A 15,626-nucleotide genomic window follows, 5' to 3' on the forward strand; every position below is an offset into this window, starting at 1 on the left:
ATTCGGCACTTGTTTTGCTTTCTGTCCCGCACAAAAACATGGCCGAAGCAGAGGAACGATGCAACAGAGCAGAAAATAATGTAAAGGAAAGAAGAGCTCGGGCACAGAATACAAAAACATAGCAAATCGATCAGGTTGGCTAATTACTTTTCTTTTTGCAAATAAGGTTCGTTAATTACTGTCTCTGATCCTAAATTGTTGACGAACTATTACATGTATCTAGACGCTTTTTGAGAATATATACATTCATATTTGAACAAATTTGAGACAAGAATTTAGAATCGGAGGGATTACTGCTCATAGCTTCGGCTCTAATTTTGATCCTTGAAGAGGTGTATTGATTTACTCGGTGTTGTTAACGGATTAAAAAAAAGTCTAGATGAGCAATACCAGTAATACAATCATGAGCAAGTAATTATCATGGAACGCTGATATGCTTTTTACTCGTAATGGGTGCGTATGCTTGCTCAGGAGGTTGGGTAATCCTGACGGAGTGACAGGGGTTCGCATCGTGTTGAGCCGAGTCACGCTGGAAAAACCGATGTGTTGGCTCGGTTCGGGTTCGGTTTTTGGTTAGGGAGCGAACATGGCAATCCAAGCTTCCTAATTGTACGCGTGCGCCCATCATTTGTTATTGCTCCACTTGCATGTGTGAAGTTGCTTTTCACTCCGTGGCCGCAGAGAACCCGAAATGGCATTGCTCGGGTTCGGTTCGGTTGCTTCCGACCAATCAGGTTGAAGTCATTGTCGTGATCTAGATAAACGACCAACCCCGTTCCTGCCAATCCTTGCTAGAGCTGCAACACCGTGAATGTCAAAGTAACCTTTGATCCTGCTTAATTCAACAAAATGAACTAAAAATTTGAAGTGACACAACTTTTTAAAAAATTGGTTCATTTGTTTGAATTAAGAAAAATCAAAGGGTACCCAAGGTCATATTGCACCTCTAATCTTTGCCAGTCACCATGACACCATCATCCAAGCTGAGAAGCCAAGCCAAACCATTGCTCTACGGACCGAGCACACGCACGGCAATGGAGCTCCCAACCATCCTCGTCGAAATGCTGGCATTGATCTCCGGCACGTGCCGCGACACACAGAAGCTGTCGGGGGCTCTGATCTTGTGCAGCGTCGTCAAAGGAAGGGCGGGCTCAGGATTTTGACAGTGGATATTCGAAATTTTGCTAGTCAAGAACTGCAACTTACAGTACTTGCTTATAATTGAGCGATCTAATCGTTGAAACGTGGACCTCTTGTGCACAGCCTTGTGAGCAGCCGCGAAACAGCGAAAGCACCAAAGCGAACCCGCTCAGCCGGCTAGTGCCCAAAGGTGGGACGGAACAGATGAGAGGCAATTGATGTTTTTCCCGAATCCGCATCTGAATTCGCATCCGATCATCGTCTGCTCCACTCCATATTCAAAACAATAAATAAAAATATGATAAAGGACATGAAAGAATAGACTAATATTGTGAGCTGTGTTCGGCCTTGCCCAAGCACGGCCTGGAAGCGTGGTCCAGGTTCCTGAAGGGTAAAGCTTTTTTTTCTCTTTTTTTGATGATGCACGAGGGTAAAGCTGGGCTAGCCAAACCTAAACGCGTGAAGGCTCGAACTCACCCTGGCCCAAAACACTTCCAGCACTAAAAGCCCAGCCCATAATAACCTCTCTCCGTTGCCTCCGTCTTCGTTGACTCGAAGCTCCATTGCCTCGTCAAAATCGAGACTAGGAGCTGTCTGGTCTTCTTCTCTGCTCCCCTTCCAGCTTCTACACCCCTCAATCTTGCTTCCTCCGTTGACTCGAGACCTGCTCCGGGCGGATCTGATGGAGGCGGCAGAAGACAGTTCCCTGGAGCCCGCGATCGGATGGCTGGCGCAAACCATCCTCGAAACCCTCCTCATGGACAAGCTGGATGCGTGGATTCGACGAGCCGGGCTTGCCGACGCCGTCGAGAGTCTCAAGTCTGAGGTGGAGAGAGTCGAGATGGTGGTCGCTGCTGTCAGAGGGAGGGGGATCGGGAACAAGCCGCTATCCCGGTCTCTCGCTCGTCTCAAGGATTTGCTCTACGACGCCGACGACGTGGTCGACGAGCTTGACTACTACAGGCTCCAACAGCAGGTCGAAGGAGGTAAGCACAAATCCTGTAGATCCAATCCATGTGCGCTTGTTAATAGATCGACCTTATCGACATGCCAATTGTTCTGTGCCATCAATTTTGCACAGTTGTGTACGACGACCCCGAAAGCACCCATGGAGCAGAGCGGGTAGACAAAACATCTAGGGGTGCTGCTGCGGCTGCGGATATACAGAACAGCAGCGGTGGCAATTTACGGTCCAAGCATTGGAAAGACTTCACGGTCATAACATGGGAGAGTGGAAAGGCGGTCGAAGCAAAATGTAATCTCTGCGGAGCTCACCCGATCAAGTGCGGAAGCGGCAACGGGACATCAGTTTTGAGCAATCATCTCAAGAGTAAAGGTTGCATCAGGAAACGTAGAGGACCGCCAAACCCTTCAAGGTACAATTCTCTTGTGTTTTATGATGTACTTTCATCGCCACATTTTTCTGAAAGTTGATTATGTACGTCTCCTTGGGAGCCATTTCTGATTCTAATAGCCAAGCCCACCATCTTTTTTTTTATTGTAGCACCGGTGATGATACTGAAATTGCGAGGCATATTGTTATTGGTGATTCATCTAGCAGAAAAAGAAAGAGAGCGGATGAAGAGTCATCAGAAATCACCGCGACTGACACAGGCACTCCTTGGGACAAGGCCGAATTATCCAATAGGATACAAAAACTAACCAGTCAGTTACAAGACATCAGGGGGCAAGTGCGTGAGTTTCTAAAGCTACATGGATCAGACTCTGCTTCATGTTCAAATTACCACCACCGTACAGTAGTAGATCAGCACCTAAGAACAACATCAAGTCTTGCTCCATCGAAAGTGTATGGGAGAGTTGCAGAAAAGAATGACATCATAAAGATGATAATGGAAGACAAATCTAATGGTGTAACGGTTCTGCCTATTGTAGGAATTGCGGGTGTTGGGAAGACCACTCTTGCTCAACTCGTATACAATGATCCAGATGTGGAAAGTCATTTTGACACCAAGTTATGGCTTTGGGTATCACACAACTTTGATGAAGTGAGGCTCACAAGGGAGATGCTAGACTTTGTTCCTCAAGATAGACGCGTGGGATCTCTTCACATAAATGAAAGGCATGAAGGAATAAGCAGCTTCGCAAAGCTTCAAGAGATCTTGAAGGAACGTATGGAGTACCAGTTGAAAAGGTTTCTGCTTATTTTAGATGATGTCTGGGACAATCTAGATGATGAGCGGTGGAACAAACTTTTGAATCCTCTGATATCAAGTCAAGCGAAGGGTAATGTAATTCTGGTCACAACTAGAAATTTGTGTGTTGCAAAAAAGAAGGGTACACTTGAACCGATACAGTTATGTGCTTTGGAAGATGAAGATTTTTTGTTACTCTTCAAATCACGTGCATTTGGTGATGAGAACTACAAAGGGGATCCAAGTTTAAGCCTCATTGGGAGGCAAATAGCAGAGAAGTTAGAGGGAAACCCATTAGCAGCAGAAACTGCAGGGGAGCTATTAAGAGAGCATCTTACCATTGACCATTGGACTAAAATTCTGAAAGACGAACACTGGAAATCCCTGCAGCTCAGTACAGGCATCATGTGTGCTCTGAGGCTTAGCTATGATCAGCTACCCTACCATATACAGCAATGTTTCTCATATACTTCTATATTTCCCAGAAGTTATCGATTTCCTGGCGAGATGTTGGTCCGTATTTGGATTTCGCAAGGATTTGTCAAGGGTAACCAGTCAAGTAAGAGATTGGAGGAAATAGGACGGCAGAATCTGACCGTCTTGGTGAACCTGGGCTTCATTCAGCAAGTTGAAAAAATTGTCTTGTCAACCTTGCTATGCTATATGTGGTCTTATGCATGATTTTGGGAGGATAATTTCAATAACTGAGTGTGCAATTATAGATGGTCTACAGTGCAATGAAATGTTGCCAACTGTACATCATTTGTCAATAGTAACTGATTATGCATACAACAAAGATCAGCATGGGGAATTTTCTCGTAATGAACTGTTTGAAAAAACTCTGAGTAACACAGTTACATCAGTTAGCAAACTGAGATCATTGGTGTTACTTGGGCACTATGATGCTTGCTTCTTACAATTGTTCCAGCATAAATTCCAAGAGGCACAGAATTTACGCCTGCTGCAAATGTCTGTGACATCTGTTGATTTTAGTTCCTTCCAGTGCAGTTTCGTAAAGCCTGCACATCTTCGCTATCTAAAACTTGGGTCTGTTGAAGTGCGTGGGGATTTCCCTCGCGTTTTCAGCAAGTTGTACCAACTTCAAGTATTAGATGTTGGCTTATACGCTCATCCAACTGCACCTAACGGCATTCATAATCTTGTGAGCCTGCAGCTACTTGATTTTAAGGTTCAAACTTCTAGCGGCTCTGAGATAACACAACTCCAATCCATGAACGAGCTTGTACAACTTGGTGTGTCTCAACTCGATAATGTTAAAAGTTCGGAGGGGGCTTATGGGGCAGAACTGAGAAACAAAGGACACTTGGAAAACCTTCACTTGTCCTGGAAGGATACCTTGTCAGATAATGAATCTCCTGCGGACACAGCAAGGAAACATAGCGAAGTGCTTGAGGGTCTTAAACCACATAAGCACTTAAAGCATCTACATATATCTGGGTATAATGGCACCTCCCCAACTTGGCTCAACAGCAATATGTCAGTTACCTCCTTGCAGACGCTTCATCTAGACTGCTGTGGAGAATGGGAAATACTTCCGTCTCTGGAAAGGTTTCCTTGTCTCAGAAAGCTGAAGTTGAACAACATGCGGAAAGTAACAAAAATATTGGTTCCTTCACTGGAGGAGCTAGTTCTAGTTGACATGCCAGAGCTGGAGAGATGTTCATGCACTTCCTTGGAGGGTTTCAACTCTAGCTTAAGATCACTGAGGATCGAGAATTGTGAAAAACTGGAGGTGTTTGATCTGTTTGAGAACGCAGGTAAATTCAAAGTTGAGCACAGGTCATGGCTTTCTGGTGTTAGGGAGCTAATCCTGCTTGATTGCCATCTGTTGAAAGTGTTCAGCCATCTTCCACCATCAGCAACCTTTTCAGAGTTACAAATCAGAGGAGTTTCAACACTTCCGAGCATGAATGGATCTTATGAAAAGTTACATATTGAGTCAGATTGGGAGGATCCCTCTACTGAGTGTGTGGGAGAGGTTTTGGCATTCCACAATCTCAGGAGCCTCAAATTTCTGAGCATAAATGGCGACGAAGATAATCCAATGCCTATTTCGTTCAAAGATTTAAGCCATCTCGTCTCTTTAAAGAGTTTGGAAATTGCCAGATGCGGAATTGTTTTCTCTTCGCATGTTATACCAGAGCCTACATGTGAAGATGTGCTCGCTGCAAATCGCAAGCTCTTCCCGTCTCTTCAGAGTCTCACTGTTGAATCATGTAGAATAACGGGGAAGGGGCTATCTCTGATGCTGCAACATTCACCAGTTCTTGAGAAATTGGATTTGTGTTGGTCACGTATAACACTCTTATCGATAGACGAGGAAGAAAACAGTATCAAATCTTACATCAGACAGGGAGCCACAAGACGAGCTATTTCTGCACATTCCATTTAATCTCAGCTCCACTCTTAAGAAGATAACAATTGGGGACTGCCCTTATCTAAGATTTAACGGGAGCAAGAAATGCTTCTCTGGATTTACCTCCCTTGAGAAGCTACATATCTGGGATTGCCCTGAGCTGCTCTTGCCTTTGGTGCGTAAAGACGGAAGTGATGACCAGTCGAACGGAAGATGGCTCCTCCCAGAATCACTTGGAAAACTTCATATCAGTGACTATCCCGAAGAAACACTGCAACCCTGCTTTCCAAATAATCTCACCAGCCTCAAGAAGTTGGTACTGTGGAACGCAGATTTGAAATCTCTACAGCTCCAGTCATGCACGGCACTGGAAGAGTTGGAAATTGACAACTGTAAGTCGCTCAGTGAAGTAGAGGGCATGCAGTCCCTTGGCAGCCTCCGACATTTGACAGTACGTGACTGCCCTTGCTTGCCTTCGTATTTGGAGAGCATTTGAGCTGCTCCCGCGACTGGAAACGCTAGTGATCGATGACCCACGTGTCCTCACCACGTCATCCTGCAAGCACCTCACCTCCCTGCACAGCCTACAACTTGAGGAGATGAGAGTGACGAGACTAACGGAGGAGCAAGAGAGAGCGCTTGTGCTCCTCAAGTCCCTGCAAGAGCTCACCTTTAACGGCTGTCCTCATCTCATGCATCTTCCCGCGGGGCTGCACACCCTTCCTTCTCTCAAGAGGTTGAAGATTGATTCTTGTTCGAGCATCTTAAGGCTGCCGGAAACAGGCCTCCCAGTTTCGCTGGAAGAACTGGAAATCCCGTGGTGCAGCAACGAGCTACGTGATCAATGCATGTCTCTAGCAACAAGCTAAAAGTCCAAATCATTCCATGACGTGGGAATTGATTACTGTATGCCTTGTCAAGCACATGTTCTGGCACAAGTTGACCTCAAAAGGCAACGAAGTGATATATGTCTTGCATTGGAGTAATACACTAGTCCATGTCACATGTCGTTGGGTTAACTGACGAGCGAGAGCGAGCGCGGAGAGTAAATAATCTCATAGGCGCATATCCTGCCCAAACATATTACTACCTGTTGCTGATGTAGTTGCAGAATTGCAGATCCCAGCACGCACACGACGACGTTCATGGCACGCTGCTTCCCGCAATCCCGCCGTACCCGACGCCGGTGCAGGGCCGCCGTCTGTTGGTCAGCTTGCTGCGCAAGGTTGGAAAGGGAGGGGCGATCTGTCAAGGCGATTCCGACAAGAGAGCCTCTGCACTGCCAACGCCGTCAGAGGAGCTCGAACCCCGTGTCCCCGAATTTGGGGATCGACCATGGCTTGTCGTGCGAGCGTGTTCGGAGTTGCGAGCCAATCTTTCTGCTGCACTCAAGTTGTTGTGGACTTGTAGTCATCGTTTCACCCTTTCTTGAGCTTGCTAGCCCGTGCGCCTTGACGGAGCCGGAGCCGTGGAAAACAATCTGAACATATTTTTCATCAACTATATAAAACAGGACTTTTAAGTACTTGGTGAACATTATCAGGCAACAACGGCCAAATTTGAAACACATAGAAAGGTTATGGCGTTTCCATGGTGTGCATCAACAGCAAGAAATTCTCAAGTTATCCATGAATAACAGGCCTTTTAAGTTCTTGTCGTGTCAGACAACAAAATAGCCATATCACACTATAAATCAGCTTTCCTCATGTCTACTACTGAAATCTATGTTAGTCATATCACACTGTAAATCACCAGAACTATCATCAGACAAAGATGATGACTAGGATTCCAATATCTTCTTACTCCCATTCCATAGTTGCGTCATGCATAACAATAATTACGTACAAAATAGCTGCACTATCGAAAACACACCGACACAAGAGCCACCTTCAGGTCAGAAGGCCAGATACTACACGCCCAATTGTCTTCCACTTTTTACTTATATATATACATGATCCAGAATACCAGCTGAGCTATCAGATACCCACAAAGCCAGCCCATCTACTAGGAACTACGTTAACTAAATCCAAGCGAACATGCACATCTCAGAAACAAGTACTCACATCATCCACCTACACAAAACCTACTGTTAGAACGGCCTCCTTTACTCCACAGAGTGGGCATTGCCTGCTTCTGAGACGCTATCCCCTGAGCTCCCTGAATCCGAACCTGTAGACAGGGTCAAATGGGAAACAATGCACGAACTTCGGATCATGGAGAATGAACAGGGGATTTGACGGTACCGCTTGATGATGAGGAGCCACTGCCCAAACCACCAGATACACTCGTCGCCTCAACACCCTTCTCGATCACCACTGATTGGTAAGTCGCAGTTGGAATCTCATCCTCGATATCTACATACTCATCCACCTGTTCTGTCACCACAGTGCTCTTCTCAGGATTCTCGCTCTCCTGTAAATAATAATAAAACCATAACAACACACATGTTGCTTCCAATTTGTATGTCCAATAACTGCAAACATGAACAATACATGTTGCTTCAAATGGCCATTACCGCATCAGCATTGTCAACCAATGTAGGCACATCGCCATTCACAGCTTCAGTCACGGCAGCATTGTTGACCACAGCGCCGTCCCCATTCATCATCGCAGCTCGTCGACTCTTGTTGAGCGCCTTGTTGAAGTTGTTGACGAATCGATCAAGCTCCCATTGTGTCTCGATGTCCATTTCGTCGATATCCAGCTCAATCTCATCCCCAGGAAGCGCCGGATTGACATTCCTCTTCCTCACAATTCCGCCGGCACAGGCATCGGGGGTGGTGCAAGGCGCTTGCATTCCTCCTCGAACCAAGAGACGGCCGCCTTGTACATCTTCTCAAATGAGGCGAACAGCAGGCCGCTCCATCGTCGGGAGGAACGGGACCGGGCGCTGCGGCGGCCAGCAGGGAAAGTGGCGGCGAGCAGAGAAGGAGGCGGCGGCGGCGGGGGGAAAGGGAGACGTCGACCTCGGCTGGGATGCGTCTGGGGGAACGGGGGAGTCCACACCGGGGGACGACGATGGTGGACTGGGCGGGGAAAAAGTAGCAAGCACATACCTGGGCCGGGGGCATTTCTTCCGCGACATGGTTAGAAAATCCACCGAACACTTCGCTGAAAAAAAAATCCACCGAACGCATTGCATCTGTTTTTGCAGAGACACAAATACACACTTATCCAATAGAATTAGCCGACAGGTCTTGAAATTGACGAAGTCATAACAAGTGCGTCTTGGTTAACAGGTACATCATTCCATCCGCAAGGAAACACCGGTTGAACCCTGAAATGAATCCAGAAAAATATGACCACTCCTCTCATCTGAAACGCTTTGTTCGCATGGTGAAACCTTCTTCTGATGTGAAAAGAAAGCCCACTTCTCGTACCTCTCGGCTCAACCTGCTTCCAGATCGGTCTTCTCTCTCTGACCAAGATATGTGTGTTGTTGTAGCCTACAGGTCCGTGAGCTATTAGAGCATCTTCTGCAGGACACTTAAACAAGGCCCTTATTCACTTTTTAGGGGATGGAGCAAAAATATGGTCTTCAGCAGGGCCTCCCTGTTAGGGTTTCTATTTTGGGGAGGTTTCTAAAACACCTCCTCAAGCCCTCATTCCCAGGGGTCTCCAAGGGAGCCCATACTCTCTATTCCTCTCCGCCATGTCACTACAACGAGCTGTCTTACCAGCTCCGGTCACCGTGTCGTCGCCACCGCCTCCAACCATGGCCACCTGCGACCGCGCCTTCGGCCCCCATGAGGCCATGACAGCGTCGCGGCTTGCTGCCGCCGATGTCGTCGCCGCTCCCGGCGGCCGCGTCCCTACCATCCCGCGCACCGCACCGCCACCGGTCGCCCCGCATCATCGATCCGACTGCCGCTTTGTCCCTCTAGTGGAGAAGAAAGGAAAAAAAGAGCAATTTTACGGTACCCAGGTACTCCAAAAATGCCCGACGGAGTACCGAACAGATCTAGCCGTCCATACTAAGGGCAACTTAGTCATTTTCTGGGGGTACCCTATTGTATTTTCCCTGTCATCACGGTTGCAGACGGAAAAAGAAGTCGTCTAGAAAAACACCAGATCCTTTTGGTGCATCCCAATCGAGTGGTGGCGCCGCCGACGGCCGCACGCCCATGCCCTCGCCGTGCGGCATCTCCGGTTGTACCGCAACCCGCCGATCCGTTCGCCCGGGATCAACCGCTCTCGCTGCTATCCGTCGTCCCGATCGCCGCCATAGCCCATAGAGGAAAGGATCGTCCTTGTGCAGTGCCGCCGCCTGGCAGAACACCCGAGGCGCGTAAAGGAAATCAGAGATCAACATTAGTTTTTTGCCCGGTCTTCATCAAATTTGTTCATGCGCCGATTCTGTTGTTTCTGGCTGTTGTGTCCGGTTTGGGTGGATGAATTAGGCCTCGATTGTCGTGGTGTTTTGGGGCCTTGATCCTCTTTTCTACTGACATCAGTTGCGTTAGAATACGATTACTTTGGATCGTAACAAAGAACAACAAGCCGATAAAATATGAGAATTACGAGATCTTTTGATTACGAATTTGCCCCTTGGACCAAGGTACTCCGTTACTTCACGAGTTAGTACTCCGTGAGATGGATGGTGGAGTACCAATAATTGGCCATTGGATCAGAGGGTATAAACGGTCCGTATTAATTTCGGGGTAGCGTAAAAAAACTTAAAAAAAAAGTGACAAGTAGGTCCCACATGCCATAAAGAAAATAGAGACCGTGGGATAGGGGCTATTGCTGAGGCTGCTTGTATTTTTGGGGATCTTAAATTAAAAATCGAGCAGAGCCCCTATATAATATTTGGGGCATATTTTAGGGGCTACTTGGTGAAGATGCTCTGCCCATTTGTGTCAATTAAAGTTTGACGGGTAAATTAATTTCAAAATAATGTCATGTAAATTGGTGGTTAAAAAAATTATTTGGGCACTTGAACTAACTAATTTCCTCAATAGAGTTCAAGTAAATTTGCTTTAAAAAAATTTAGCTGAAAAAAAAAACCTTCCTTCCGGTCTGATCCCTTTAGAAAAAGTTAGCCAAGCACGCCTTCGTCAAGTAATTCTGGCCGGAAAAAGTATTGTATTCTAATCCCGTTATACATGGAGTATAAAATTAATCAAGCAGCCCTTCAACTTACAGAGGCTGCCCAGAAACCACGGGCGAAGATGCTGACAGCTGACCACAAGCCCACAACGCAAGCAACAACAAGCGACATCGGATCCTGCACGGTTCGGTTCGGTTCGGTTCCTGGATTCAGAGTTGGGAGGGAGTTTGAACTTTCAGCAGCGCTCGAGCGCACATACATACCATGACATTTATCTTTAATTAATTTTCCTTTTGACTGCTAGCTAGGAGGTTGTTAACGACAGCGATCGAGTATGGGAGAACCGAAATAACATAGCTTCGGTTCGGTTCATGCCGTCAGATTCTGGAAGACAGAGTAAGGGTAACTGAGTGAATTCCACTTTACCCATGTTTTAAAATTTGAGATAGTGTTTCTTTCATTTAAATTTATATGCCATATTTTACACCAACGTACATGTTACAATTTTTTCAAGATTTACCCTCTTAGTATTATTTTTTTATTCTGTCTGGCTGGGCCGACTCGTCAAGCCAACGTTACAGGTGACTGTGTTAACTTTGGAGCATAAACATGCAACCAGACTGGCTTCTCACATACCGATATCACTAAACCACACCACTTCGGTTGTTCCGGTGCCATCTTCCTCCCGCAATCAAGAAGAACGGTAGAAACATATGCCACACAAACATAAAACCATGGGACGGGATGATGGGCTCGAGGTGTCGAGGTACTTCAACACCACCCCTATCTAGGTTTTCGAGTGAAAATACAAAATCCTCAGATTGGGCGGCGGCGACACTGTCGGCGTCATTCTTCCCCTTAGGGGTGCGTTAGTGGAATGCTAGATTTGTGGGTGAGAGGGTCTTGGTCGTTGGGCGGTTGCTAGTCGGTGGCCTTGGCTTGCGTCGTTGATGCCAGACCTTGCAGTTGCAATGCTTCAATCTCCGTACTGAAGATGGGTTTGTGGAAGATGGTGGCGACTGAATCTACGCGTGAGCGGACGACACATGTTGAAGATTTGCTGGACCGGTTGTGCCCAGTGTGGCCTCCTGTTTTCGATGCTAGGAGGTGGTATGAGGTCAGAACATACGGCCCGAGAATGATCACCCCTTTCATTAGGCATAGTTTTGTGGCTTTAGGTCGTTTGTTCGATGTATCCATTTTGTGAGGCTTGCTAATAAATCAATAAAATATGATTGTATGCATCATTTTGATGCAAAGACCGGTGGTTTCATCCTCCTTTTCGAAAAAAAAACCGATCGCGCTATTGTAAGATTTTCGGTCTCGTAAACCAGGCCAGTCTATTCATTTTAATGAATTCCGGGAGCTCTGATGGGTTCGTAAAAAAGTGATAACAAATATAAGTTTGCAAAAGTTGAAGTGTTCGGTTCGGTTTACTTCCTACATTCTAAGATGGTGGCGACTGAATCTGAGCGTGAGCGGACGACACATGTTGAAGATTTGCTGGACCGGTTGTGCCCAGTGTGGCCTCCTGATTTCGATGCTAGGAGGTGGTATGAGGTCAGAAAACATACGGCCCGAGAATGATCACCCCTTTCATTAGGCTAGTAGGCATAGTTTTGTGGCTTTAAGTCGTTTGTTCGATGTATCCATTTTGTGAGGCTTGCTAATAAATCAATAAAATATGATTCTATGCATCATTTTGATGCAGAGACCGGTGGTTTCATCCTCCTTTTCGAAAGAAAAACGATCGCGCTATTGTATGATTTTCGGTCTCATAAACCAGGCCACTCTATTCATTTTAATGAATTCCGGGAGCTTCGATCGGTTCGTAAAAAAGTGATAACAAATATAAGTTTGCAAAATTGAAGTGTTCGGTTTGGTTTACTTCCTACATTCTAAAATGTATGGCGTATAACTTTTGTTATAGCAAAATATGTCAACAATTACAGTGTCAAATCAAGATATTACGAAAATATATTTTAGAACGGATATAGTCATTTGACACTGCAAATGTTGATAATGTTATAAACTTAGTTAAAATTTTAAAATTTGACGGTAAACACAAGTTACATGGCTTACTTCTGGAAGGCTTTATATTATATATGGTAAATTAGGATGAAACATGTGCCTTCAGATATAACACTGGTATTCCGCTACAGATTACTGCTAGTGCATGTTAGTCTTGTCTTCTTCTGCGCGCCCCATATGACACGACCATGCGGTTGATTACGCTGCTTGCACTCGGTTCGGTTCGGTTCCTGCCTTCGAGCATGCGTCAAAGTCCACCAGCTACTCAATTTATATGCAAGGGACGGATTCTCTCAGAAGCTACGAAGGTCGGGCTCGGTTCGGTTCCAGTTTCGGTTCGGTTTCTGCTTGGAGCATGCTTGATGTAGCAGCTTGCTGTGAAAGTCCCAACGTTGCAGCGCGCGGAGAAATGTTAGAACGGTCAGCAGGGAGAAAAGTTATAAATAGAGTCAGCAGACCCGCTCACAAACCCAAACACTTCTCATTTCGATCCTCTGACACACCACACACGCACATGACAATGGATTTGGCCATGGCCGCTGGGAGCCTGGTTTCGGATGCATTACTCGACGCGGAGAAGCTGCCGGGGATTCTCATCTCTTGCGGCTTCTTCAAGGCCGTGGGGTCGTCCTACATGATCATCTCCAATGCTCCCGGAGGTGTACTTCTCCACCAAGGCATGGTGCTCTTCGTCTTAAGCTGGGCCATCCTCGCCGTCACGTTGATCTTCGGGATTTTTGAGATCGCGGCCGGCTTATGGGTGTCAGCCGATCCCTTCGAAAGGCGTGCAGATGGCAAGAAGATCATGTACGTCTCCATCGTGCTCCTCGTCGTCATGCTCGCTGCACTTGAAGCCTTCGCGAGCCTGAAATAGTTTCACCCGCTGTGTTTTTTTTGTTAAGGCGTGTGTTTGCTTTGGGGGGGAGGGGGGATGGGCTTATCTGCTGTTGTCAAAGTTGTTCGGTTTTTTTGGGGGGTATTATTGCTTCATATGTCTGTAAGGTTATTTATGATTGTCAATGAGACGAGTAACATTTATATTTAGGTCTCTTGTGGCCTCGAATCAATTGATGCGAAATTGTGATGGTCTGCCTTGTGTTTTTTCTCTCCCTGATCAAAGCAGAGGAACGAAGCAGCGTCATTGGACTTTGAGGTTATTGGAGTATGTTTTTTCTCTCCCCTCCTCTTACAGGCTGAAAATGACCCGCTGCTGCCGTTAATCGCGTGGGCTTTGGCTGGCGGTGGCCGCTGAGTCGCTGACGGCGGCGAGAGGAGGGAGACAAAGGATGTGGGGGGAGCCAAGGATGTTACGGCGAGGGGAGGGGAAAATTGAAGTTTTTTTAATCTAAACCAACTGATTTCCGATCTAAAACTGACAGCGTGGCATCTGCCGGTCGCCATGTCAGCAAAACCGTCTACAAAACAGTTTAGTTTGGTATCATATTTTACAAAATTCAGGGAGTTAACTATCCGGTTTTGAATTTCAAGAAAATAAAGTAGTCTCATCCTAATAATTCAAGGGCTACAAAGACTTCAAAACAGTTCACATCTCCACCAAAGCTGATGAGAGAGTTATACTACATCCTCGCTTGATCAAGTTGAGACTCGCGGGGCGAACAGGCTACCGCACTGGCGGATGATTGATTGGTCACTTGCCTTCCTATTCTCAATGTACGGTGTATTAGGTTTCATTATGACAAGATTTTAATCAAAAATTATTTCATTAATACATAATTATTATGATACAGTCTCTAAGCATTTTAGAAGACACTAGTTGATTTTCCGCGCGTTGCCGCAGGAACATGAGACGTGGCCTTCGGTGAAAAATAAACATGTTAAGAGCCATTTCAATGCAGATGATGGATTTTTCATCGGACTTCACTGCTATACACAAATAGCCTCACTTCATATCAAGATGCTGCAACAATTGAATCGGAGAAGGATCAGGATGATGATTTTCAAAATACAGCACAACACCGGAATTTTTGAAATTTATCTTAACGATTTTGATCCTTACAAATACAAAACCTTACAAATACAAAACCTGTTGTACAGTATTAGCAACCTTTGCAGATGCAAACCGAAAGGACAGAAGATTTGTCTAATATAATGCAGGATTCAGACTACTAAAAACTTCATAAATTGGAGACCGACTGTCAGGTCCTTATTTCCGGGCTGAGGTCTGCTGCTACAGACCGCTCGTCGATCTGCTTCTCCTGCGCGAGACAAAGATTTAACAGCTCTAGCACCAGTTGGGTCAGCCACTCAGCCGCGAACCCGCGATGGGGATGTGTTAGTTCATAACCTCTCCCAGTTTGCTAAGTTGGCCTTTCTCGGAGTTAATCGGAGAATCGTGTGGTACTACTCCCCCGTTCCATATCAATTGACTTTTTATTACATATATCTACATGTTTTTTAGGAATAGATACATCTACAATTGTGCAAATTGTAGTCACTTGATATGGGACAATGGGATTACTTGTTTCATCCGACCAGCTAAATCCCAATTCCCACGGTCCATGTACAAATGAGGAAACAGCCGAGCAATCCCGAGGCGAAGTTGAGCGAGAAGAAATCCCATCTCCACCATCTCAGACCCCATTTGTCCTCGACTTGGTGAGACACTATACCAGACGAAGGGAGGCAGGAGGGGGAGTCGACAGAGCAGGCACCGCCAGGACCATAGGGCGGTGTCGGGGGAGACGACTGTTCCGTTCCACCGTTCGTAGGAGGACCGCCACGCCGGTGGCCAGAGATTGAGCAACGGCGACGCCTGGAGGCTGCCTTGGAGCGGTGAGGCAGTCGGGGGAGAAGGGGGCAGCCGGACCTCGGGGTGGCACATGACCTCGGGGCGGCGTCAGGGATCATGGCGGTT

The 15,626-nt window shown here is 46.4% G+C and overlaps 1 protein-coding gene and 1 pseudogene across 1 annotated transcript in view; one reads left to right on the top strand and one right to left on the bottom strand.

Moving 5' to 3' along the window:
• The first annotated feature begins 1,689 nt into the window (after positions 1-1,689).
• Positions 1,690-6,736, top strand: LOC100839067 (annotated as a pseudogene).
• Positions 6,737-7,759: 1,023 nt separating this feature from the next.
• Positions 7,760-15,626, bottom strand: part of LOC100823729 (transcription factor GTE7) — a 30,298-nt gene continuing 22,431 nt past the window's right edge. Inside the window, exon 3 of the mRNA XM_024456367.1 lies at positions 7,760-7,839. Within this exon, the coding sequence (XP_024312135.1) occupies positions 7,775-7,839 (65 nt within the window). The 3' untranslated portion in view covers positions 7,760-7,774. The remainder of the gene's footprint in view (positions 7,840-15,626) is intronic.

The sequence above is a fragment of the Brachypodium distachyon genome, chromosome 5, assembly GCF_000005505.3.
Source record: "Brachypodium distachyon strain Bd21 chromosome 5, Brachypodium_distachyon_v3.0, whole genome shotgun sequence".
In the NCBI taxonomy this organism is placed as follows: Eukaryota; Viridiplantae; Streptophyta; class Magnoliopsida; order Poales; family Poaceae; genus Brachypodium; species Brachypodium distachyon.